At 32.9% G+C, this 25,511-nt stretch overlaps 2 protein-coding genes and 2 pseudogenes across 3 annotated transcripts; 1 reads left to right on the top strand and 3 right to left on the bottom strand.

The window, feature by feature from the left end:
- Positions 1–89: 89 nt before the first annotated feature.
- LOC111638269 lies at positions 90–5,573 on the bottom strand (annotated as a pseudogene).
- Positions 5,574–6,185: 612 nt separating this feature from the next.
- LOC111638258 lies at positions 6,186–8,783 on the bottom strand. Its single transcript, XM_023383932.1, has 2 exons — positions 8,427–8,783; positions 6,186–8,318 (listed from the first exon to the last, which is right to left on the bottom strand). Exons 1-2 carry the CDS (start codon positions 8,751–8,753, stop codon positions 6,186–6,188), a joined length of 2,460 nt encoding a protein of 819 aa, XP_023239700.1. The 5' UTR covers positions 8,754–8,783.
- Positions 8,780–25,093, bottom strand: LOC111638267 (putative fatty acyl-CoA reductase CG5065). Of its 2 annotated transcripts, XM_023383943.1 has the most exons (12): positions 25,033–25,093; positions 21,244–21,340; positions 21,049–21,162; positions 16,917–17,092; positions 16,778–16,850; positions 16,328–16,434; positions 16,055–16,232; positions 15,940–15,984; positions 15,272–15,399; positions 13,962–14,201; positions 13,762–13,891; positions 8,780–8,850 (listed from the first exon to the last, which is right to left on the bottom strand). In XM_023383943.1, exons 2-12 carry the CDS (start codon positions 21,310–21,312, stop codon positions 8,842–8,844), a joined length of 1,269 nt encoding a protein of 422 aa, XP_023239711.1. In that variant the 5' UTR covers positions 21,313–21,340; positions 25,033–25,093; the 3' UTR covers positions 8,780–8,841. The 2 variants fall into 2 exon arrangements, with proteins under 2 accessions (XP_023239711.1, XP_023239712.1); XM_023383944.1 differs by lacking the exon at positions 8,780–8,850 and having other exon boundaries at positions 13,962–14,196.
- On the top strand, positions 10,183–11,367 carry LOC111638268 (annotated as a pseudogene).
- Positions 25,094–25,511: the final 418 nt, after the last annotated feature.

Below are 25,511 nucleotides of genomic sequence, written 5' to 3'. Positions count from 1 at the left end.
TCTATCCAGGACCGGTTCTGGGCTGTTAGCTAGCTGCCTGCCTGCTTGCTAGATATTTGGCCGCCCTCACCCATTATGTGAATCGTGAGTAGATTTATAACTTAATCCAACTGATAGAAGTTTATTGGTATGTTTTTATGATAATATCCTTTTTCTGTAGATCACCATCTTCTAAAACTTTCTGTATTGGTTTCAAGGTTGAACGGAACAAGTCCTAAATAAAAATGAAGATTTTAATTGTGTGTGTAGCATCTTTGTAATCCAAACAATAATTTGGTAGACGATCGAACAGCAATGGTTAGAAAACGTTACGTTTTATTTTAAATATTTCTAGTTCAGATGCATTTCGGGTTTTGATAATTGCCAAATTAATAAAGTCTTTTGTGTGGTAGTACCAGGAGGAAGTTTCCCATACATAAAAAACCTTTTCGAGTGCTGTAATAAGATCCTAAAAAAGACTATCAGTTTGGCGCCATCTTTGACCAACAAAATATCTCATAGTATCCATTATGACATTAATAAACAACATAACAACAAACTAAACGTCCTTAAAACTGTGAGAACTGTTTACAAACTTGAATGCAACTGTCAAAATCCGAAAACTTACATCGGCGAAACAGGCCGGCCACTAGAAACAAGAATTAAAGAACATGATGCTGCCATCCGCCTAAAACATAACACTTCCTCCTTGTACTACCACACAAAAGACATATTGTTTTTATTAATTTGGCAATTATATTGGCAATTATAAAGTGTTACATTTGGAAAAAGACCCATATAAAAGGAAATTTAAAGAACACATAGAAATCAAAAAACACCCTAAAGATAACTTAATTAATATTTCAGAAGGCATGTCAATAGACCCCCAATGGTATAAACTAATAGAGAGCACCTCCACGCATTAAAAATTGTTTAAAGCACACCCCCTTGTACAGAATGTGTGGAATGCCGGTATACTGTTACTCGGTGAACACCGGATAACACCAGTTGTCAACTTGTACTCTGTTCCATTTGTATCGGAAATAATACATTTTAACTAAAAATGTAAGTGTTTATAGATATTTTGAAATTAATAATCTTTGTTATACGTTTTTGCATATAAATGATGTGTTAAACAGTCTCTTCCCTTTTACCATTTTTTTCATATTATAGGAAATAATATTTTTATTACATAGTAGTATGATTGTCAAATAAGTCTATGATGTATCATTATATAACATGTAAGCATTTTGTTATCACCTCGCGTTTTTGTTAAGTCCTACTCACCAATGTCGTGAAACTCACCTTATTTTTTGTAATTTTAACAGCACTGAAGAGGGGTTGGGAATACAAGCCAACCCGAAATGCATCTGAACTAGAAATATTTTAAATAAAACGTAACGTTTTCTAACCATTGCTGTTCGATCGTCTACCAAATTATTGTTTGGATTACAAAGACACTACACACACAATTTGAAGATACAGCAACCACGTCTTCTACATTAAGATTTTAATGTTAAAAAACACCAACTTTTTTAAAATTATTTAATAATGAAAAGTTTTTGATTTTAAAAACTTCTTACCATATTTAATTCTTCAAATTTAGCTTTTGTGAGAGTTTCACCGAAATCTTCACCCTCATACATTGATTCAATTTAAGTACGATCCCGATGAGCACTCGACAAAGTTCTCTTGGCATTTTCTACTTCACGACGAATTTTCTGAACAGAACGATTATCATTTCTGATATCTTTTCCAGTCTTCTTTTTGTACAACTTAATAAAATGCTCCATTACTCTCTGATCAAAATCTTCACCTCCTGCACATAAATTGCAAACAGACATTAAAATTTAATATAGTCTGATATTATAATGAAATTAATAATAGCAATTACTGAAATTTAGTTTTGGTGCTAATACTATAAATACTGAAATATTGAATTAAACTAATATAGTTCCATATATACATACATAAAAAACCTAATGCAGTAGAGTGTCGTTTATTAGAAAGCATTCCAGTCGGCAAATTTAAATTTTCGCTAGTGCTGTGGTGCTGCAATCTTTGCCTATATCTTGGGCTACTCCAATATTTTTTGTTGGTGTGTGTGTGTTTTAGCTGGCAGCACTGGCACTTTTGTATGGTGTTTTTCTGAGGACTGTGTCGTGCTGAATCGAACGTTTTTGATACTAGATCAACTTCTAAAGTATATTTTTTTTTGTTTTTATATTTTTCAATATATTTATTTTGTTTGTACAAAATAAAAAAATTTTTAATGATACAATAGCCACGATTATTATTTTAAAAAGTTTTCATTCGGCTTAACATCGACAAAAATTCAACATGTAGCGACACGCAATGGAGAAAAATTTCAACACGGGATAGGTTAATATATTTTTTTGTACATAACTGGTTATCCGAACAACCCCAGTCCCCAATTGATTCGGATAAATGACGCTCTACTGTAATAATTTTCTATGAATTTTCATTGAATTTATAATTAACATAAATATTGAAGTTTATTAAAAATAAAATTGCTACCAATATAATTCAGATATGATTATAAAATTATGTGAATGGAAAAAATTCCATAAAATACTCTGCATAGAAATCTAAATATATATTACTTGTCCTGACTGACTTATTCATCATTGACCAGAGCAAACCTCTGAACCTAGAGGTGAAATTTTGTACACAGTGTATGTCATGAAAAACACACTAAGAAGAGATTTTTCAAAATTTCCCTGCTGGGGGGAGAGGGAAAGGATTAAGGCTTAACCCAAAGAACGGCTTCTACTGTACTATTTTAGATGCAATTTTTTGTTTTTAACTATGTTTAGTCTTTATCAAGTACTTAGGCGTATTAAATTGATAACATTTCAGACATTGTTATAAATATTTTTATATATTTCGATTTTTTAACCAAATGTTCGAAACATTTTAAATTCGAATTTGTTATTGCATATTGGTTCGATTATAGAACGATTGTAAACGTTCCAGAAAATTGATCAAATTGAAAACAGTTCGTTTGATTCTCAGTAGCAGGTGATATAACAATTACTATGGTTATTGAAATATTGAATATAAATGGGATTTGCTTGCAAAATCTGCACGTGCGAAGTCGTGGGTAACAGCTAGTAAATGAAATAATTTGATTTACCAAAATAAAATTTGATAACAGATACATGTATTCAATTATTTGTACATTTTATACATGCAAAAAAAAAATCAATAAAAAATTCTTACCCAAATCAGTATATCCATTTGTTGAAATTACTTCAAATACTCCATTATCAATTGCCAACAAAGAAACATCAAATGTACCACCTCCTAAATCAAATACCAGAATATTTTTTTTGCCTTCTTTCTTATCCAACCCATAAGCAATAGCAGCAGCAGTCGGCTCATTAATAATTCTCATCACGTTCAGTCCAGCAATTACAATAGTATCTTTTGTTGCCTGGCATTGGGCATCGTTAAAATAAGCTGGTACTGTCACAACAGCATTGGTAATTTTTTCCCCTAAATATGCTTCTGCCGTCTCTTTCGTTTTAGTTAAAACCATGGCTGAAATTTCTTCAGGCACAAACAATTTTTGTCCTCGCGATATCTCGACTCTGATATGAGGTTTGCTACTTTTCTCGATGACCTAAAAATTTTTTAAAAAAGACATTTGAAAATTTTCTCTAAAGTTATTTTAATAAATTACTAATATATAATTAAGAGCATACAAAATCATCAAAATATTCATCCAACTTCTCAAAATTTGTTTTTATTGAAAATCTTCCTCAAAGTTTAAAACAAAATTAACAGTGGTAACTAGAAGCAATGGTGAAAAAATGCCAAATATAAGAACTCTTGAAAAAGCAATCTGTACAAAAAGCAGTTTGATAGTAGCAATCATCACAAAGGTGTGAGTACACACTTGGGTCTTCCAAAAGTCAATAGTAAGGTTGAGGCTGACGTTTTCAACACAAAAACATGTACGAACATTTGGCGCCACAGACATTCCAAACACCATTGTCAAACTTCTAGGCTTACGGGAAGGTGGTGCCGAATGTTCAACGTACACATTTTCGCATTGAAAAAGTCAGCCTCAACCTCGCTATTAGCTCGAAGACACCAAATTTCAGGCACGGATACTATCTCCATGACTATTTGCCACAAACATTAAATTTTTACTCTTCAATAACCGATAAAATTTGCCTTTTTTACCATGAGAAAATATCTCTGATAAGTAATAATAAAAGTTTTTGTGCATTTATATACCAACTACCCAAATCAGAAAATTCTGTTAAATAAGAACAGATCTCTTAAAGACTTTCCCTTTGCAGTTTGCAACTGCTTGCCTTTGGTGTAGTTGGTGTTTTAAATGACTTTTGCCAAAATTTTATAGAATAAGAACAGTTTTGTTTCAACGGCCAGTTATTACCAGTAGTGCAACAATAGTTACTTCTGACCGGTGCCTTGTCGGAAGATAAATCGACACACATGTACCTCAATGACGATAAGCGTCCTGTCAATGAAACTACTAAAATGAGAAAAATAAATGTGCTAACCGAGGGGGCTGAAACAGAGAGCTTCTCCCCACTTACCGGCTTAGCTGTCAGGAAATGGCTATAGGAGGGCTAAAGGAGTGGGAGGCATAATGAAGTCGTGATGAGATGTCGGTAGTACTTAACAAGAGTCATTAAATTAGGAATAACATATTTAATATAAACTTAAAAATAAATACAAATACATTAAAATTACACATTAATTCTAAACAATATGTAAGCAATAATTATAATAAATTCCGAGTCACGACAATATCGGACAACCATGTCCGTCTATCCCGTAAGTGGAATCGTCAAAGGTCCTCGACACAAAATATGACTAAGTCCTAGCTAAAGGAACCGAACAAATAATTTCTAAGTCCCAAGTAAGTCGAGAGACAATAATTTCTAAGTCCCGAGTATACCGAGAGAGAGAGAAGTAAAAACAATCTAAGTATTTACCTCTTTAGGTCGGCGATCAGAAACCTTGAAGTCCTTCCAGAATAGACGCTTGTAGTCTTCTTCCTCCGATGATCACCTCGAGACCTCCGATCATTCCCCTTTTATACTTTTTTAGCGTGGGAAATCTCAGGGACTCCGTTGACGTAATATGTCACTTCTCCCGATTTATGACAGTCTCCCCCGTCATGGGTGACGACAATGAAGACATCGCTTGACCAATTAATGTTAAATTCGTCATCACCTGGGGAGATGACTGACCATTTTTGGTAATGTTCTCACCGTACGGGTGACCCTTGTAGGTGACCTCTTGTCTACTCTCAATACAGGAACACCCATCCGTCTCCGTCAACCGGACACCTGCAGGAGACTACTCTTTTACAAGGTGTCTGCGGTGTGACCAATTAGCAAAAATAAACAAATGTCCCGGGGAGAGGGGAGTTCTTCCGCGGTCGCCTCGGACGACTTCATCCTAGGGATGACCTTCTTGACGGACGAATTACGCAGTTCATTATTCGGAGTCTATTCCTTGGACAACGGGGTGAGAACGGGAGAAATAACAGAAATAATGACGAAAGAAATATAAAAATTCTCATATGATAGTCAGATTTTCACAAAGAAAAAAAATTGATCTCCCTATCACTACTTTTTAGATAAAAATAACCATATAATTTCTATAGTGCACATATCTTAAAAAAAAACGAATAAAATCATCAGAAAATACAATGTTTTGTAACATAAAAGTGCTCTAAAACTCTACTTTTGCTGTGAAATTACTATTTTTTCACTGCTGCAATACTAACCATAGTTCATGTGGGACAAAGAAAAATCACCTAAACCATATCAAAACCATGCCCAGATACTTCAAAAACGACCCTTTGGGTCTAGCACCTCCGGTGTAATCACACAAAAACTGAGAAAAACTCACCTCTCAATTGTAGAATTTTGTGATTAAAATATTAGCAGATTTGCTGACAAGATACGAAGCTATTTTTAATTTTTTTTGTAAAGCACTAAAAAAACCAGAGCTTAAAAATTGAATAAAACAATTCTCAAAACCGAGCATTTTAAATTTCATATGAAAGACTAAAAAAAATATTGGTTTCTCCACAAGAATGTTATTTCTCAATGGTCATAAAACATTAAAAAAATGCGAAGGAGACAAAACATTTTTACAAAAATCACCTTTCTTTGGCACTTTTCTTTCCCGAATAGTCAAGCAGAAAAGCGGGTGTCATTATGAGACTTGCAGACCTGCCTATCAAGAGGGTACAGGGTGTTTCTGTCACTGTCCACACATACTCGTCCACTCATTATAGCTTCTCTACTTTTTGTTCCATCAATGTTTACCAAGCAACCAACAGAGACCTTTCCATCAGCAGCTAAATATATACCCAGAAGAATTTTATTGCCCGTAATGTCACTATGGAATCTCTCTTCGCAGATCCTGTGATATCCTCTATTCAAGATTCTCTCAAGAGCAGAATCCACATTGGTTTCAGTGTTGAAGTGGTTAACTTCCACCACCACTGCTGTGCCATTTGTGATAAAATATATATCAATTCTGGGTGAGTTGCCAGTGTCAACTGCAAGTTCAGCATCAGTTTTTGAAAACTTGCCTGATCTCCTTATGAGAAAATATAGGTCAGCTTGTATCTTGAATTGGTTGCTGGGTTTCTCCACATTGGAGTACAAGTTTGCAACACTTTCTGCAACTGCAATGCACAGTGCTTTGTTGTTTCTCCACGTCACATTGATGGTCTCAAGAGATTGTAGGCTTGTAATAAGTGCAGAAACTTTGGACGAATCAAACTCATAGGGTCTCTTCTTAATCATTCCTGAAAGCACCTTCTGTCTAAGTCGACGATTGATCTCACAATTTGGAATTCTTATACTAACGTTCATGTCTGTCCTATTGGTCACAGTAAAGAAACCACATTCAGTTAAAAATTGTAAGTACAAATCAATGTTTTCTGGGTCCATAGTTTCAGGTACAGGGTTATTAACTAGCTCATTCAAAGTGCATATGTGTGCAGGCTCCACACTCTCAAGCACATCAATTGACACTGTTCGTTTGTTATTGCCAAGAAGTTGGAAGACTTTTTCGTGAAATACATCTTCAGCAAGAGGAGCATCTAAGCAACTCGAACCAACTTTATCCTTCCAATACGCACGTAACTGACCACTTCGTAAGTAAGACAAAATGGAGTAGATGCTAAAGATCTTTTTGTTGTTCTTAATGATTGGATATCCATTATACCATTGATCTATGTTTCTCAGAATGTCATCTCTTGACAAGGAAATAACTTCTTCTCTCAAGTAGCTATCAACAAGAGTTTTCACTTCATCCTCTGTAAATCCAAATGCCTCAGAGAAATAGTGGGAGTCCAAGAAAAGTCTAAACTGAATATTATTTGCACCGAGTGATAAAGTGCCTACTATGGCAACACAACTGGTCACCAGCACTTTTTTCACAAACTGGCACTCCTTAAGTAGACTGCGTGTCCAAAGACGAAGAAAACCAGAAATTTTGATGATGTTTTGATATAGCTTCTGCTTCTCTCCCTTTTGAAAGATTAACTCGGATATGGGGGCATCGAACTCATCAACAAATAGAATAACACCTTTTCCAGATTGCTCAATTTTGAAATGCAGACTTAAATATTCTGCTAGCAATGGCAGACCATTCACCAGGTACCTCTTTCTATCTTCTACAGTTGTGTTTGCGCTCCGCCAAAAGTTCCTATGCTGAACATCATCATAGTATTTCAGAAACACACTGACATCATGACTGCCCATTTCCTTCTTTCCCGTACTTGACCACACAGTTTTTCTTTTAATTTTTTTTATCAAATATGGATGCTGCTTAAATGCATCTCTGATTACATCATTCAAACTTGCAATAACATCTCTCAAAGATACACTGCTAACAGTCCCAAAATCTATATAGATAACAGGGTATTGTTGACAGTGATGGTAAAACCACTGTTTGCATAGATTGCAGACGACTTCCACAGGCACAGTGGAGCAATGGCACATTGTGAAAATCTTCTTTGTCTTGAAAGTGCTGAAGATCTCTGACATGCAGTTTGGGTCTTCAACAAGTCTTCCATCTTCCTGTTTCACATTCTTGAAGGCAATCCAAGTAACACCAGATCTGGTCATTTGAATTGAAAAGAACTTGTGAAGCATTTTTAGGATTGATGTTTTCCCAAATCGAGCTGGAGCAGTAGCCAACAGTCGACTGTCTGGATCATGAAAAAAGTACCAGGCAATCAAGCTCTTATCAATAAAATCAAAGCAGTTCTGCATTCCTTCATAATCTGAATTACTCAAGTCGACAAATCGCTGTGAAGAAAAAAAAAAGATTATGATTACTATACAGCAACACAGCTATTACCGTATTAGTGAAACTTTTCCCACACAAAAGATCAGTTGTTATTAATTATAACATACCTTTTCACTGTGACAAGATGACGACAAATTGCTGCTGCCAGATATATTATCAGGCTTGGGGTTCTGAAGTAAATTATCAAAAATGTTGAGAGATGAATCCTGAGAGTTTTCTTGTGAACTTGTAGATGTATTCTGGCTATCAGATGTGTTTGAATACCAGTCAAAGTTCGTCATCTCCAATGTGTTTGGAGGTGGACCATCATGATTGATTTGCGCCAATAGTAGAGCATTTGCTTGACACTGTGAATTATTTTCAGTTACATTCAAATTATTTGGTTCAAAAACAGGTTCCATTGGACTCTGTGAAAGAAAAGTACAGTTACACATATGCAAAATTAATTAACAAGATCATTCATTGGACTTACCATATCCGATTTATTATTGTTTAACTTTTGTCTTTTTGGTGGAATTCTGCTCATATTACCTGGAAAAAATTAGGGAGATTAGAATTCATTGGCTGTGAAATAAGGGTAATTTATAATCATAGGGTAAGACTGCTTGGAAGTGATTAATTTTGCAGCCTCCTTCATAACTTTTATGCAGATTCCTTAAAGAAGAGTGCATTTCAGTTTGAAGAAAAAAAATCAAAGAATTATAATACTGAACAATACGATGTTAGAAAAAAAAAATAATGCAAGCTTGCTGAGGATGAAAAAATAACCATTAAAATTAATACATTAATTGATCTAAAACATTTAAAAGTAAATGTGAGCACATAGAATATAATAAACCATTAAAAGAACACCATTTGCATTACAATTAGCCTTTTTAAAATGCAGAGGAAATGAGGTTTGGACAATCATAATGTTCATTTTCTTTGTAATCACACGTGCACCATCAATTGGTGTGGGTGCATTAATGGTAGTAATACTGTTTAATCTCTAAAATCAGTCCCATTTTAGTAGTTTTCATATTTTTAACTCCTCTTTAGTGTATGTACAAATTCCTTCTTTTCTCAAAATTATCTTTTGTTTTTACAACTAAAGTCAAAAAACTATTTTATCTACAGTTTATTTAATGCCAAGTATATTATGGTGTCTCTTAGGGTTAATATCAATTGATGTTCTTGGATCAAAAGGTTATCAAAATTTCAGAGATGCCTCAATTCATTTTACCTTTTCTGGATTTCTTTTGGAATTCTCTTTTCAATCTTACATTTTTTAACTTATATTATTTGTTGAGGAAATGATGAATCAATAGTAGAAGGAATTGTTATATTATGAATAGCATCTTCAATAGCTTTTAAATCTTGTCTTACATCTTGAATAGGAACCTCTAATTTCTCTGTAACTGGCTTATGAAACTCTGAAAGACTTTCTTCATATTTTGCTTTACCAATTAATTGTTCTTCATTCTTCTTTCTTAGTGCTCTGTTCTGCTTAGCTAAAGTAAGTAATGCTTTCTTTGTCTTCTCATCCATTTACTAAGCTAAAAAATTTAGCTCATGTGAGGGCCAGGATTTAAGAAGGCTGAAATTCGAATAATTTTTATTCACTTTTATTTATCATTTTCTTCCAAAACCAAAACGATTTTATAAATGTTAGGGTTAACTCAAAAAGAGAAAAACAATCAAAAAAAAAAGCCGACCATTCGCTGCCATTTTCTCATTTGTCTTTTTCACACATTTTATTTATAAGAATATAAATATTATTGTTTTGGATGATGTTAACCTTGTGTTATCTTTTATTTTTTCTTTTCAGTCTAATTGTCACGCGCTATATTGTTGTATTAATTTTCTTTTGTATTGTTATTTTTTACAGTTTGTAATTTTAGTTATAATAGCCCGTACATACAGGGTTTTCCTTGTACTAAATAAATAATAAAAAAAATAATAAAATAGTAAAATATTTAACTTTCATGAAGATATTGTTTCAAAACCGAGAAAAGAAAGAGAAAAGCAAATAAAATGTGATATCTGTAATCATTACTATAAACCAACCCATGAGGATCTTCATATTAAAGAGAGAGAACATAAGAATGCATTGTATAGGAACAGAGCTATCCGAAAAATTGAGACAGCATACAAATCAAGATTAGAAATGTATGCAATTGATAACATACTTAATCTTACCATACCAGAAGATTTTGTAGATGATGTTAGAGATATAGTTATTGAAAAGATAGCAGAAATACTGAAAAAAATGGACTTGAAAGTAAATTTCATATTTTTCTGTGAGTATCAGAAAGGAAATGAGAACAAGGGCTTTTCATTTAAAACTGAGAATGAGATTATTCCAAAAACAACAAATTTGAATGCTTTTTATGATAAAGTGATTGATAAACTAATAAGAGAGATGGATGAATTTGAAGCAAAAGGATCTGGATGGACTTTAATAGAAATATATAATTTAGAGCTAAGAATTAATAAATATGTTCCATTTAGAGGATCATCCTACATTGAATTACCAAAAGAAATCAAAGACAAGAAAGCTGTATTGAATATTAAGAATGAAGATCAAGAATGTTTTGCTTATTGTATCGCTGCATATTTACATCCAGTAGGTAGAAACAATCATAATCCTGGTCGAGTTAGTAATTATAATATCAAGTTAATTAAAGAAGCACTCAATGGAATCGAATCACCTATCTCTTTACAAGATATAAGTAAATGTGAAAAAATATTGAATATATCAGTGAATGTTTATTCTTTTAATGAGCAGTATGAAATATATCCTCTAAGAATAACAAAAAATAAACTAAATAAGCATGTAAATCTATTATATTTAAAAAATAAAGAAAATATCACATTACTGTTTAATAAAGTATCTAGCTAGGTTAATAAGTTCTCAATTAACGAATCATAATGGAAAGATATATATATGCGAAAGATGTCTAACATACTACAATTCAGCAAAACAATTAACAAATCATGATATTGATTGTAAAGAAAAAAAAGATGGGAAAGATTGAAATGGGTGGGGAATATATTTTCTTTAAAAACTTTAACAAATCATTGAGGATCCCATTTGTGATATATGGTGACTTTGAATGTCTAACTAAGAAAATGGAAACATGTCAACCAAATCCATCTAAGTCTTATACAATGAAATATCAACATCATGAACCAATGAGTTTTTCTTATTACAAAGTATGTACAAGGAGATTATAAGGAACCAGTTGTATGTAGAGGGCCTGATGCAGTAAAAAAGTTTGTAGAGATGTTAAAAAATGAAGATGAAGAAATTGAAGAGATATATAAAGACATTAAACCAATAAATATGACTGCAGAAGATGAAGAACATTTTCAAAATACTAATATCTGTCATATATGTGGTGGGGAGATATATGATGATAAAGATAAAGTTAGAGATCACGATCATTTGACATCAAAATATAGAGGACCTACTCATAATCAGTGTAATTTAAAATATAAAAATCCTAACTTTATACCAGTATTCATTCATAATCTAACTGGATATGACGCTCATTTACTTGTTAAGGAACTTGGGTACGATACAGAACCAATTAGTTTGATACCAAACAATGAGGAGAGATATATGTCAATTAGTAAGAAAATTAGAAGAATGAAACTTAGGTTTATAGATTCATTTAAATTTATGGCGAGTAGTATTGATAAACTCTCTAGTAATTTGAAAAAAGAACAGTTCAGAGAAACATCTAAGTTTTTTCCTAATCACCTATTAGATTTAGTTATAAGAAAAGGTGTATATCCTTATGACTATATGGATTCATGGGAGAAATGTGAAATGGATAAACTTCCTCCAAAACAAGAGTTCTATAGTATATTAAATGAATGTGGTATAACAGATAAAGATTATGAACATGCACAAAATGTATGGGAAGCATTTAAGATTAAAAATATGGGATAATATTCTGATCTATATGTGAAAACAGATGTTTTAATACTAGCAGACATCTTTGAGAATTTTAGAGATGTATGCATGAAAACTTATAAATTAGATCCAGCATGGTATTTCACAGCACCTGGATTATCATGGGATGCTATGTTAAAAACAACAGAAGTTAAATTAGAACCAATAATCGATTATGATATGATTTTAATGATAGAAAAAGGAATAAGAAGNAAAACAAATCTTCTCGAACGTCCTAATTTCTCGAATTGTTTTTTTTTTTTTTAAACATTCTTTCTTGTTTTGCCATTCTCCGCATCATGGTGCTAGTCTTTTTTAGAGCCGGCTCGACAATTTGTTTATCGTATTGCCAACGTTGTCGACTCGTAGTCAGCCCATTACGAGTTCGGCCAGGCTCACAATGAAGCGGCTGGGCTATAAGAGACGGGATCCGACGTATTCGGAAGGACCATCCTCCGAACAATTCCTGGGAACTTTCCAACATCGTCCGGAATCGATTCCGGGTCCCCAGAGCGGTAGGCTGCCACTTCGACCGCTCGGCCCATTCGGCCTAAAATTTGATATTCATATAAGATCGTAATTTGGAAGAATGAAAGAAAGTTTTAGACCAGACGACGCGTAGTTTATCACATACTCTTCTCATCTTGTTTTTCATCTTCGCCTTTCACTTGTGAGATGTTGAAGTTGAAGGAACGACTAGTTTAGAAAGTAGTTTATTTGAATGTATTGTAGACAGATCAACGATAGAATGAATATTTGTGATTAATCGACTAGTGGAAATTTATACGGATTTATTTAAACTATTTATAGATTTCGGGAAGATGTATAACAGGATCTCTAATAAGAAATTAATAAAGATATTATTAGAAATAACGATGTAAACGAGAATTCACTTCATCAAAAACAAGTATTAAACTATTAGTTAGGTGTTACAAAACTTGAAAAAACGATTTCTGAATAAAATTTAATGATGAGATTTGCCAAATGTCTAAATAAATACAATAATTCATTTGTGTTCGAATTACAAAAAATTACTGGAACGGTTTCGAAAATACCACGATTTCTAAATACTATTAATAAATAAATCGGAAAATATGTAACGTGTGTGATTTGTTTTCTGAAACTGTGTTTTACTATTTATTGAGTGTTGAACACAACATTCCGTTTTTTCCATCTTTATCCAATTGAATAAAGATGAAAAAAACATCGTTTAATTAACAAACAATCTTTTGTTCAACACTCAATGTAACACATGATGACTGTTTGATTACGCAGGTCACGTAACTTAGCGCATTACCTTTCCATATGTTACATATTTAAACTTCCATATTTAAATATTTAAAACATATTTAAATATTAATATCTCATTAGACAATGGTACTCCGCGTAACACAATATTTCGCTGAGTCCAAAATCCCTCTTTATCCCCAACATTATCATTTGTAGATAGTCAATTGTACTTTTCATAAGATACTGCCTACTTTAAATGAAATTCATCCCACCTGTTTATCTTTCGTCGACATCCTTTCCAGCAATTCCTGAACGTTTCTAGTACTAAACTTCCAATCTCTAGTAGAAAAGTATTCCATCATGCTTATTTTATTACGAACTTTATCGTAGACTTTCATCATCCTAAATTGCAAACAATGCGATTATCATTTAACATGCCATAGAATACATAAGCACATTTCAAAGAACATACTTTGGCTTCCTGCCAATAGCAACTCGTAATACATCGGCTAGCATTGCAGGAAGTTGATGTTGCATCATAATGCATACACGATTCCAATAATAATTCTTCTTGGGTATATTCGTTGGATATAAAAATGTGTTCTCCGAGGGATGTTTCCAATAATGAATATTCATATATTTGAAAAACTGTTGCATAGTGAAAGGATTTATGGAACCTGTAGTGCAATTGTAAACTGCAATTTCGTCTTCTCTGAAAGAGAACAGTAATTTTTTTCTAAAATATGTCTAGAGATTATTTTAAAATTTTTATAAGAAATATCAAACATTCGTAGGAAGTATCGAATTAAATTTTCAAAATTCTAATTCGTAATTCTAATTCTAAAATAACTCTATAGAAAAAAAAAATTTTCAATGCAAAATGTTCGATGCTATTCGTCTGTATTAAGAGAAATTTGCCCAAAATTCTTTCGCATAGAAAAAGCATTACATTTTAATATACCACCTGCTTGTGGCAGAGCCAAGCAGGTTACAGATACATTTAAAGCGGTGATTCAATATTATAATGAAAGTGCTAGAAACAGAAGAAGCGTTGTGCAAACATTTCCATTAACGCGAAATACTTGACGACATTGCGAAAATTCGTCAGACATTCAAACTTTTTCTGATCAGATCAAGTGGCCAAGGAGTTGTGAAAAAACTGGGACGGCGAGTAAAGCTCTCACACTGAATTATTGTTCACTCGTACTTTGTAAAAAATTATGCATAATAAATTGATTCTACCTGCATAACTTGTTAAGTTTGTTCGTTTATATAAATGTAGTTCTGGTACGTAAATACCATTTGATGTAGGAACGAAGTAGCAGGCATTTGTATTTAAGTTTATAAAGTAACAACTATTAACAAGACATAATTTGTCTACATAACAACGATGCACCTTTATATATTAAACTTAAATTAAAAATGAGATTTTATCGCTATAAAGGATCTTTTCGATAGACTTTTTGTTTTTTAAATTTCTGAAAATTTGTACTGCCGTGGCTTATCACTTCGCACTCTCGTTTCAATTTTATTCTGAATTTTCCCAAATATGCGTGTTTATGAGAGAATTTAATGTTCAACGGATACTTTTTACCAATTTATATACATTTGCTGATACCATAGCTCATACATACACTCTGATTAAGCTACATCTTTTCTAATATAGCTCAAATTTAAATGCAAATGTTTAAATGTTTCCTTGTATAGGCGAGTACTTAAAATGAGAAAATTTTGTAACGACGATGCCTTTCTTAATTTATTGAAATTTTCGTAAAACCTTACCTTTGATGAGGCATTATTGACTTTCTCCAAGCAGCAGCCAACATCAAATTAACCACTGCATCCGATGGAACGAAATCAAAAATTTTCGCTTCGTCACACATCGCGCTTCGAAGTATTCCTTTCAATCCCTGAAAGTAGAACCGAACACTGTTTCGAGTACCTGACATTAATCGTGTCACACGGATTAAATTTTTATGAAATAAAATATGCTTACCGCAATATTTATCTTTATTAGAAATTAAATATGTTTTTAAAGAGGAATAATAATTTAATTCTACTTGTAAAAAGACCATCGGAACATAAAGATTCAAAATAGAAAATTAGAATTAGAAGCTAACTCAAGCATTCACTTAATAACAAATTAAGTAAATGGTAATTGGTTAACTTCTAACTATAATTTCTGATTCATAAACTTAAATGTGGTTTTTCTTCAGTCAGTGTGATTAGACAGAGTTAAATTGAAAAGAGCGAACGTTAGAAGAATTAAAGGAACGTAGAAATACAATAATTTACTAATAGACCTATTGTATATTAGTACTGTAAATGGTATTACTCGGATAAAAATGTTCTCTCAAGAATTTATCTGTATATCCAGATAAATTTTCGATATCAGAGTTCAAAAATAACTAATTATATCTTTAATTCCAGAAATATTTATATACACTTACAATTGCGGCTACGTAATCTGTTCCACTATTGCCATCGTTCCATCCCTAAAAAAACAAATTTGTAGTAATTACACACAAACGTATAATGTATTTGAGGTAGAATAGAAATACTCACGGAAAAAGGTTCTTTCCAAGTGCAACCAACAGCAGAAGGTCTTACGATTACTATAGGCAAATCTCTACAGAAATTATTTAAATAATTTTCTGTTATGGCCTTTGTTAAAGTATAAGTATTGGGTCGATTTTCCAAAAGATTTTCTTCCGTTATTTCTACCGAAGCATTATTCTCTACACTACAATTAGAAAAATATCAACACGACGAACGTATTGAAAAACTTAAAAAATTAAATTGAAAAAATATTGCATTTAAAGTGTCATAATATAGTACTTTGCAATGTTCTTAAATTCCTCGAAACTTCTGGCCATTGTATAGATTTTTTCATCCACTTCCTTTCTGTCACAGAAAGAATAAGCGGTAGATGCGTGTACGAATGCCTGAAATTAAATTTAATTTATTCAATAATCCCCAAGGAAATTTGTTCTGAACAATAAGTGGAATAAGTATTGAAAATAATGTTTATCCTAACGATATAGCATTTTCAAAATTATTTTTAATTATTAATAAAGATTGTAATCGACATCGATGAACATTACGAAGACATATAAAAATATTTGGTGTTATTGTGCGCAAAACGCAAAACATACGAAGTATTTGGGCGGATTTGATTTAAAGGTGAAAATGAAACTATAAATATCAATACGAAAAATTTCTAGTGCTAAATTCAATGCCGTGTACATCAAGAACTTAGCTGCAATCAAATTATTACCAAATATTTACCACTAAATTTTTCATTCGACGACAAACTTCTACTACATTTTTTGTCGTTTCTACGTTATTGACGAACGAGTCTCTGCAAAATAAATTAAAATAAATAGACAAGTCACAAAACAATGTGCTTAATTAGCGTAAAACTTACCGAAAAGGTTCATCGAATTTAACCGAAGCGGCCAAGTGAAACACTACCGAAACATTCTTCGTTATCAAATTCATATGGAGAGAAGAAATTCCCAAGTTCTCACGAGTGAGGTCCCCTTCGATGCATTCAACTTTATTCGTAATTTCCGGATTTTTCAGTAAAACATTTTCGAAAATCTTTTATAAATACAATGAATATATCATATAAATTCGATAACAAATTTGATCGTATATGGTAAGGTAAGCGAGTAGAAAAATCGGGCAAATTTGAGTTGTCGTAATTGTGTTCGATTCTTTGTAAAAATGTACTCAATTCTGACAACACGAAGACATTTATTAATTAAATAAATCAGCAGCGAGTTGCTCAACATTTCCGGAAACCTTTAAAATTTTGGTGCCGCCATCTGTTATCGCATTTTTTATACATGTAACTGTTATAAAAATGGATAAAAAGCTTAATTTTGAAAGTAAAGATGGGTTTTATAAAAAAAGTTATAAATGCTAATTTATTGTTAAAATAATGTAAGAAAACTAGCAGACCCAGCCACGCGTTGTTGTGGCTCAAAATGTATCTATTATAAATTTATAACACTTCCCCGTGGGGGGGGGGAATTTTCGAAAAATTTGTTGTTAGTGTACATTCTGTTGACGTACCCTATTAAAACGCAATCAAAAACGCAAAAACCCACATCTAAAATAGTGTAAATAGAAGCAGAGTTCTTTACCATAAGCTTTAATCCTAACCATCTCCCTTCAGTGGGGGGAATTTCGACACGTATATTATATAAAAACACGTGCGTATTCGAATGCAGCGTTGTGTCAAAATTTCAAAGGAATCGGTAGGAACAAACGAACATTACATTTTTATTTATATAGATAGATAGAAGATGATCTGCTTTAGTTCATTTTCACAGAAAAGCATAATGCCTCACAGAAAAGCAAACTTAGGGCGTCGTACTCGTAGCGCCATCTGTTGGACATAAAAGCCTTAACCTAGATTATATCTTTTAATTTATATGAATGTTTAACGGAATAATATACAGCGTATGTCCACCCTGAAGTTCCATTCTAAATATTGGTGAAAGAATTTTTGAAATCGGATGAGTAGTTTCAGAGATTACCTGCTGCATACTAACTTACATACATACAAACATTACCTCTTTATAATATTAGTATAGATTTAATTATGTTCGCGTTGTCATACACGTGATTGCTTTTACGCCAATTTGATTAAAGTGACGTCGGTTTTGTGAACAAACGTACGAAATTTTGACAAAACTAAAATAATGTAGTAATAGAATTCAGCAAAATTTTTTCTACGAATGTATTTGTCGTTTCAACTTTAACTTTTTTAATTTATTGCGTATATTTTGTAATGATTTATTACTAAGATGCGTACTGTATTTATTGTGAGGATCCGAATTCGGACTTTTCGTGTGTTTATATCATTTCACATTGTAGCCAAAGTTTCATTCGATAACTGTCAACTTTTACACCTGGGAGCTTTACATCTGTTCCCAGGCTTAATAAAGACGCTTTCTCAGCACCTTTCGACCTAATATCTCCGTTTCAACAATCCAACATGAAAAACAGACAACAAAGTGAAGCAGTCGTCACCAGTTCCTCGATCGGACCACTCACGTTTTCCCTGTGCTAAAATATTTGGATACCTCCTCGCCTAATAACTAGTTAACTAAGAACTGTGGAAATAAGAACTGTCGTCCAGAACTGTCTTCTTTTGTGTCCGACTGACTTACAGAAAATCAAGATTTTATACAAGGTAATTATCGCCACGCGCAACTTATGTAAACTCTATCTCTCAAATCGGGGAAAAACGTAATATCAAATATAGCTAATATCTATCGTATTAAATCATAGATATTATCAAAAAACCAGTCTATTTAAAATCGAAATGTATGACCTCTTGTTACCCATTAAACCGTTGTTACGTTAAAGCGTCTCTGAGTAAGTCACTTCCGGTGCGCTGTCTCTCCTTCCATCCAGACTATGTTCGCTCACACACGCGACCGCTCACACGCCCGAACGAAATGGTTTCTGTGTCTAGCCGTGAAGACACAGTGGAGTCAGTCCCCACGAAACTTGTCATTGCGATCTTCGCCGACGCGATGTCGACCCTTCGGTCACGTGGTGCCGAAGTATAGGGAGGCCCTTCGGCATTGTCACATTATAATTCATCCATCTAATAAAATTAAGTTAAAAAACTATTTATAAATGAAGAAATAATTAATCGTTGACATACTTATTACACAACAATTACATTCCAACAGATTTATTATTTAAAATTTAATGAATACAGTAAATTCTTTTATCGTTCAGAATGATCTTCGTTTGACGTATAGAATTTACTTACAAGTTTTATTTGTAACTAGCTGCAAGTACCCGCTTCGCTGGGTTTTTATCTGTTCGTACATTTATATGTAATATAGTTTTTTTTTTACATAAAAGACTGTTTACCTTCCTGTACATAATCTTTCTCTGATTCGATGTGTTTCCCTATAATTTTCAAGTTGCTCTTCTGTTTGATTATTTCTGTTTCGATATGATTCGAGACCACAGAAATTATTTCTTACTTTTTGGCATTGTTTTGTATATTTTTACTTTTCGCACTTTACTATTCAGTTTTCACTTTCTACTTTTTTCTATTATTCGTACACTTTTACTTATGAAAAATCAACTGAAGCTGGTGCGTCACACGCCTCTAAAAACCATCCCCACTACTCTCACATAACGGTCCTCGACTATTCCAAAACATTTTCAACTATTCGACTATTAAGACTACATTATAGCCAATCTTGCCCGTTTTCACAGAATGCAAGAATTACGTCCCCTGTTTCCAGACTAATTAGAGAATTTTTACATAAGTCTAAAAATATGTTCAATTTTCTGCAAAAACGCAAAAAAACCGCATGTGCGCCTGTAAATCTTGCATAGCTTTGTTACTCAACACATTCATTGTTGACACTTCCATTGCTACACATTTTCGAAGTCAACCACTTTCAACCCCTAGATCTCCCACAACCTTATAGCTATCGATACGCAACCACCATAATGCAGGATGGGAGACTTGGGGCTACTACCACACACAAACACCATTAATGTGCGATGTGTAGTTTCGGCTAAAATGTGAAATATAGGGACAAACACGTCCATTTATATATATATATACTAGCTGTTACTTGCAGCTTTGCCCGTGAGGACTTTTGCAAGCGAACCCCATTTATATTCAGTATTTCAACAACCATAGTAATTGTTACATAAAACCTACAACTGAGAATGATGAGAATTGCCGAGAATCAAACAAACTGTTTTCAATTTGATCAATTTTCTGGTTCAGCGGTTTGCTCTGGGCGATGATCAATCAGTCATTCAGCAGTCAGGACAAGTAATTTTATATATTTAGATATAGATATAGATTATGTCACTGATGGTTAGAAATAAACTCATCCAGTTCTTTTTCCAACTTACTTCTTTTCTGCCTCTGTAATACCGTTCTAATAAACGCTAACTTTAGTATTGTGACGAAACAACCATTCTCTCGATGGTTATGATGGCGTAAAAGTTTACGTATACATCCAACTGCAACCTCTAGAAACCGCATGTGAAATTGAAAGGAAACGTGAATACTCAACATGTAATTAAACTTAAAATGAGGGAATATGCTACTCGTCTTTATGGAGTAGGAAACATGGTGCAATACTAGGCTGAGCATTCCAGGAATTTGCTCACACGTTGGACCGTACTCGCGCTGCGAACATTCATTACATTAGAAATACAAATACATTGATTGATTGTTGCGTAATATGCTCCAATATATTCATTTTCTGGTTTGTTCTCTAGAAAGAGCAAGTATAAATAAGCCGTAACTTGTGTCTACAGTTTGCACAAAATCTTTGTACGAAAAAACTGTCACGTGTCCTTCCGATTATTTCTGTGAAAATCGCATTTCTTCAAGGTAAAATTTAATAAATGTTAATTGCACGTTTGAATTTTCGATAAAACTGTAACTCTTACAGAAAATGAGTAAAATATGTAATACAGTATTTCAAGCTACCAAACAATAGTTTACGTTTCATCAAATAAATGAAATCCAGAACAGTTACATTTTAACTTACTTTAGAACGAAACAATTCCATCTTCCTCTTTTCCGCTGGCATTCCTTTCTTGCTTCTGATTAAAACGTAAATCTTTTCATTATTGCAGGACCTTAGCAATTTCTCTAAAAGAACCTTCAAATATTACAAAGATAAAGCGGAAATGAGTTATACTTGAAATATCTATGTATAAAATTATGACGTAGAAATACTTGCCTTTCCCAAAGATCCCGTTACTCCCGTTACAAATACCTCACGACGTTCGTAAAATTTTGATATGGACATATTTTCTTCATCAATTCTTTCAAATATTCTGTTGAATAAACCAATGCGAAATAGATAAAACAAAAGTTTATCATAAACAGTAACAATTGCATTTTCTCCATTTTAAAAGAATGATGTTATATAGAGGTTTCGTATCGTAAATCGTTTACCATTTAGACAGCTTAAAACCAAAATTCTCTTAACTATACCCCATCTATAATATAATGGAGACGGGTTGATAATAATGATAATAATAATAAGTGCAGAGCCCAAACGGTTAGGAGTTGAAAGTTGAAATTTGGTACACGTCACGAAAACGCACACTAAGAAGGGATTTTTCGAAATTCCTCCCGGGGGGGGGAAAGACAGGATTAAGGCTTAACACTTCCATCAACAATGGAAGTGTTAAGTAACAATGGAAGTGCTAAGTAACAATGGAAGTGTTAAGTAACAATGGAAGTGCTAAGTAACAATGGAAGTGTTAAGTAACAATGGAAGTGCTAAGTAACAATGGAAGTGTTAAGTAACAATGGAAGTGCTAAGTAACAATGGAAGTGTTAAGTAACAATGGAAGTGCTAAGTAACAATGGAAGTGTTAAGTAACAATGGAAGTGCTAAGTAACAATGGAAGTGTTAAGTAACAATGGAAGTGCTAAGTAACAATGGAAGTGTTAAGTAACAATGGAAGTGCTAAGTAACAATGGAAGTGTTAAGTAACAATGGAAGTGCTAAGTAACAATGGAAGTGTTAAGTAACAATGGAAGTGCTAAGTAACAATGGAAGTGTTAAGTAACAATGGAAGTGCTAAGTAACAATGGAAGTGTTAAGTAACAATGGAAGTGCTAAGTAACAATGGAAGTGTTAAGTAACAATGGAAGTGCTAAGTAACAATGGAAGTGTTAAGTAACAATGGAAGTGCTAAGTAACAATGGAAGTGTTAAGTAACAATGGAAGTGCTAAGTAACAATGGAAGTGTTAAGTAACAATGGAAGTTTTAAGTAACAATAAAAGTTTTAAGTAACAATGGAAGTGTCAACAATGGAAATCTTACGTAACAATGGAATTGTTAAGAGAAAGCGACATGCGATACGCAGATGCAGTTTTTTCGTTTTTGCGGGAAATCGAACATATTTTTAGACCCATCTAAAAATTCTCTAAGGGGACCAATTCTTGCATTCTGTGAAAACGGGTAAGGTTGACTGTAACGTAATAATCTTTATCTTAGTTATCGTTACTTTTGCCCGAGCAACGCCGGGCCCACCTGCTAGTTGATCATAAAGTGTCGGGGATGGTTTAATAACACGTAAAGATTGAATTAATTCATGAAAATTTTTTGTCTTCTTAAAAGTAATTCTGCATTTCCATGTGCATGTGCTTCACGCAAACAAAGTAAAATTCTTAAATGACATTGTTTGTCGACAGCTTGACCAGTTGGAAGGAATTCGCGAGGCACGACACCAAGAAATTTGAATGACTTTCAAGTGGTGAATTTGGTCTCACTCCACATTTCGTGTGCCATACATTCGATTATTACAAAAATTCTAAAATCAAGATAATCCTTGATATCTTGCGAGTGGTGTTTTTGGTCTCGCTCCATTTTTCGTGTGCCTTACATTCGATTATTACACGAATTCTAAAATAAAGACAATCCTTGATATCTTTCTTAAAACATTATTAGACCATTAGAGAGAAACATCATAAAATTTATGTTTAAATACAAAATAAACCGGTCATTTAAGTGTGAGAACGGGGGATTCCTGATTTATCCCCTTTCACACACAGATTGAACGCGACTTGTTTATTTCAACCGGTGTCAGCACTGACAAGGGCAGATCTCGAAAGATCTTATTCCGAGTAGCCGAAATTATAAAATCGTAACCGAAATTTTAGAAGGGAAAATTTAATTTGAAGGTGAGTCGACAATGGAGGTAGGCCTTAAATTAATCTAAACAAGTTTATAATAAAACTGAAAACTTATTTAACAAAAAGAAGATATAATATTAGTATGGAACTTGATTTACACCAAAGTATTACAAAATTATAATAGCGAATACAAAATATGAATACTCCTAAAATTAACTTACTATTTAATCTAGAAAGAAAGAGAGACTTTACATAACAGGTATATTACCTTAATGTATAGTACAATGCCTCGAGGGATTGGTGAATGTAGGAGAACTTCGCAGGAGCTTCGGACACAAAAAGAGGAATCTTTTTGTAGGTGAGCAAAAACTAGAAACGAGCGAACACCTGTTATGGAGAAATTCTCTCCAATATATGCGTTAATCCCACCACGCTTCCCGACGCGTGACGGATGTTGAGGTGAGTTTCGTAGTGGGATGTGTCGAGATCTCATGTTTGTAATCGCTTGCAAAGGAAGTGACCTTATTTACCTCCAACAAAGTAAAATTTAATGATTATTTGTGACAAAATAATATTTTAAAATGTATTAAAATAAAACAAATTTAAAACATATCTCATTCCGATTGCTGCAGTCGAATTAACCATTCTATATTCTCACATCGAATATATATTTAGTTAAATTACGATATTCCATAACGTTGTTAAAATTTCTATTAAAAAGATAGAAGAAAATATTCCTGAACATTTTCATATATGTATAGTTAGACCAAGCACATTTCTACAGTTAATTCAGATTAATTATTTGATTAAACTGTTATATACACGCAACATGTTCTAAATAAATTTAATTACAGGTATAAAAAACTAAAGTAATATAAAAATTAAAAGGTTAAAATACTAATTCAATTATTCAAGAATAAAGCAGAAAATGCAACAATAATCACAAATTATAAATTAAAATAATGAGTACAATTGTGTATAAAATAATTGGAAATATTTTAATTGGTTTCTCTTAATACCGAATTATTTTATCTGTATATGAAATTATAATCCTAATTAATTTGCTTGAAATGATTAAAATGACATATTTACTGATATAATTATATTTGTAAACTGTAATAAGGTAATAATTATTGTTTCTTTTTTTTTAGAAATGTGAACTTTGGAAACAGCATCGAAAAACCTTTAATTGTTTCCTGCATTACGGAATTTTATCAATTGCATTACGCAATTCTGTGTATAATTGTACTAGCAGAAAGCCCGGCGTTGCTAAAAAAAGTAACGATAGGGAAAATTAAGATTATTACATTACAGCCAATCATACTTGTTTTCACAGAATGCGAAATTCGGTTTCTCTGTCTCCAGACTAATTAGAGAATTTTTAGATGGGTCTAAAAATATGTTCGATATCCCGCAAAAATTAAAAAAACCGCATCTGCGCCTGAAAATCTTGCACGTTGTATTTGCTTAACATTTTTATTATCGTCACTTTCATTCTTAACACTTCTATTGTTACTTAACACTTTCATCGTTGAAGCTTTAATCCTGTATCTCTCCCCCGTAAAGAAAATTTCGAAAAATCCCTTGTTAGTGTGCGTTCTCGTGACGTACTTTGTGTACCAAATTTCTACTTTTAACTCCTAACCGTTTGTTATTATTATTATCAAACCGTCTCGATTACATATTTAGATACAAAGTTGATGCCATTGATTTGTAATTTTTCCTTCAACAAACAATGTAACACTTTACAAACGCATGGAGAAACAAACACATTTTAAACTATAGCTCCACTTTCGTAATTAGGTACTGGTATAATATACACTACTCTCTCTTCAACCTTAAATAACCAGTAAAATATTTTAAACAAATGCTACAAACGTTTTCGACTGTTATTTCAGGTCTTCTTCAGGCAGATAGTTCCGAGATTCGAATATCCCTTGTGCTTGAAAAATTTTTTTTAAATTGTTCTTAGAACGTATGAACCGATGCGTATAGACATTCTCATTGCGCGTGCGTACTAAGCTTGGCTTATACAAATGAAATAATATATTTTTCTTAACACCCACATATAAAACTGTGGAGATCTGGATTAAATATTGTCTTCTCGTTCATAATACAACTTCCAGGCGTTAGAAATATTAATAGCATCTTTGGCATTAATACAGTTATTGTGCAGCCCAGCTTTGTATATTTCGAGAGTTTCCAGCGATCGTATATGTTCTCTTCTGCTTGATAGGTTAATTATTTGGGCGTTATGCAGGTCTGCTGTTATGCCCGGAGTCGAAGCATAAGTACATAAGGCAGTGGTGCTCCTGTTATGTTCAATGTCATACCTATGCTCCCGTATACGCTTATCT

Source organism: Centruroides sculpturatus, unplaced genomic scaffold (genome assembly GCF_000671375.1).
Source record: "Centruroides sculpturatus isolate CEXI.00-Female unplaced genomic scaffold, Cexi_2.0 scaffold1055, whole genome shotgun sequence".
Taxonomy (NCBI): Eukaryota; Metazoa; Arthropoda; class Arachnida; order Scorpiones; family Buthidae; genus Centruroides; species Centruroides sculpturatus.
The sequence above is the reverse complement of the archived record's forward strand: the minus strand, read 5'-3'. Positions and strand labels throughout refer to the sequence as shown.

Excerpts from the sequence above, each read along its gene's own strand:
- LOC111638258 (XM_023383932.1), bottom strand. The coding sequence starts at position 8,753 with ATGTGTAACTGTACTTTTCTTTCACAGAGTCCAATGGAACCTGTTTTT. Across the intron at positions 8,319-8,426 it reads CATCTTGTCACAGTGAAAAG|CGATTTGTCGACTTGAGTAA; the intron begins GTATGTTATAAT and ends TTTTCTTCACAG.
- LOC111638267 (XM_023383943.1), bottom strand. The coding sequence starts at position 21,312 with ATGTCCATATCAAAATTTTACGAACGTCGTGAGGTATTTGTAACGGGA. Across the intron at positions 15,400-15,939 it reads CAGATTACGTAGCCGCAATT|GGATTGAAAGGAATACTTCG; the intron begins GTAAGTGTATAT and ends TTCTACTTTCAG. Across the intron at positions 13,892-13,961 it reads GCTATTGGCAGGAAGCCAAA|GATGATGAAAGTCTACGATA; the intron begins GTATGTTCTTTG and ends TTTGCAATTTAG.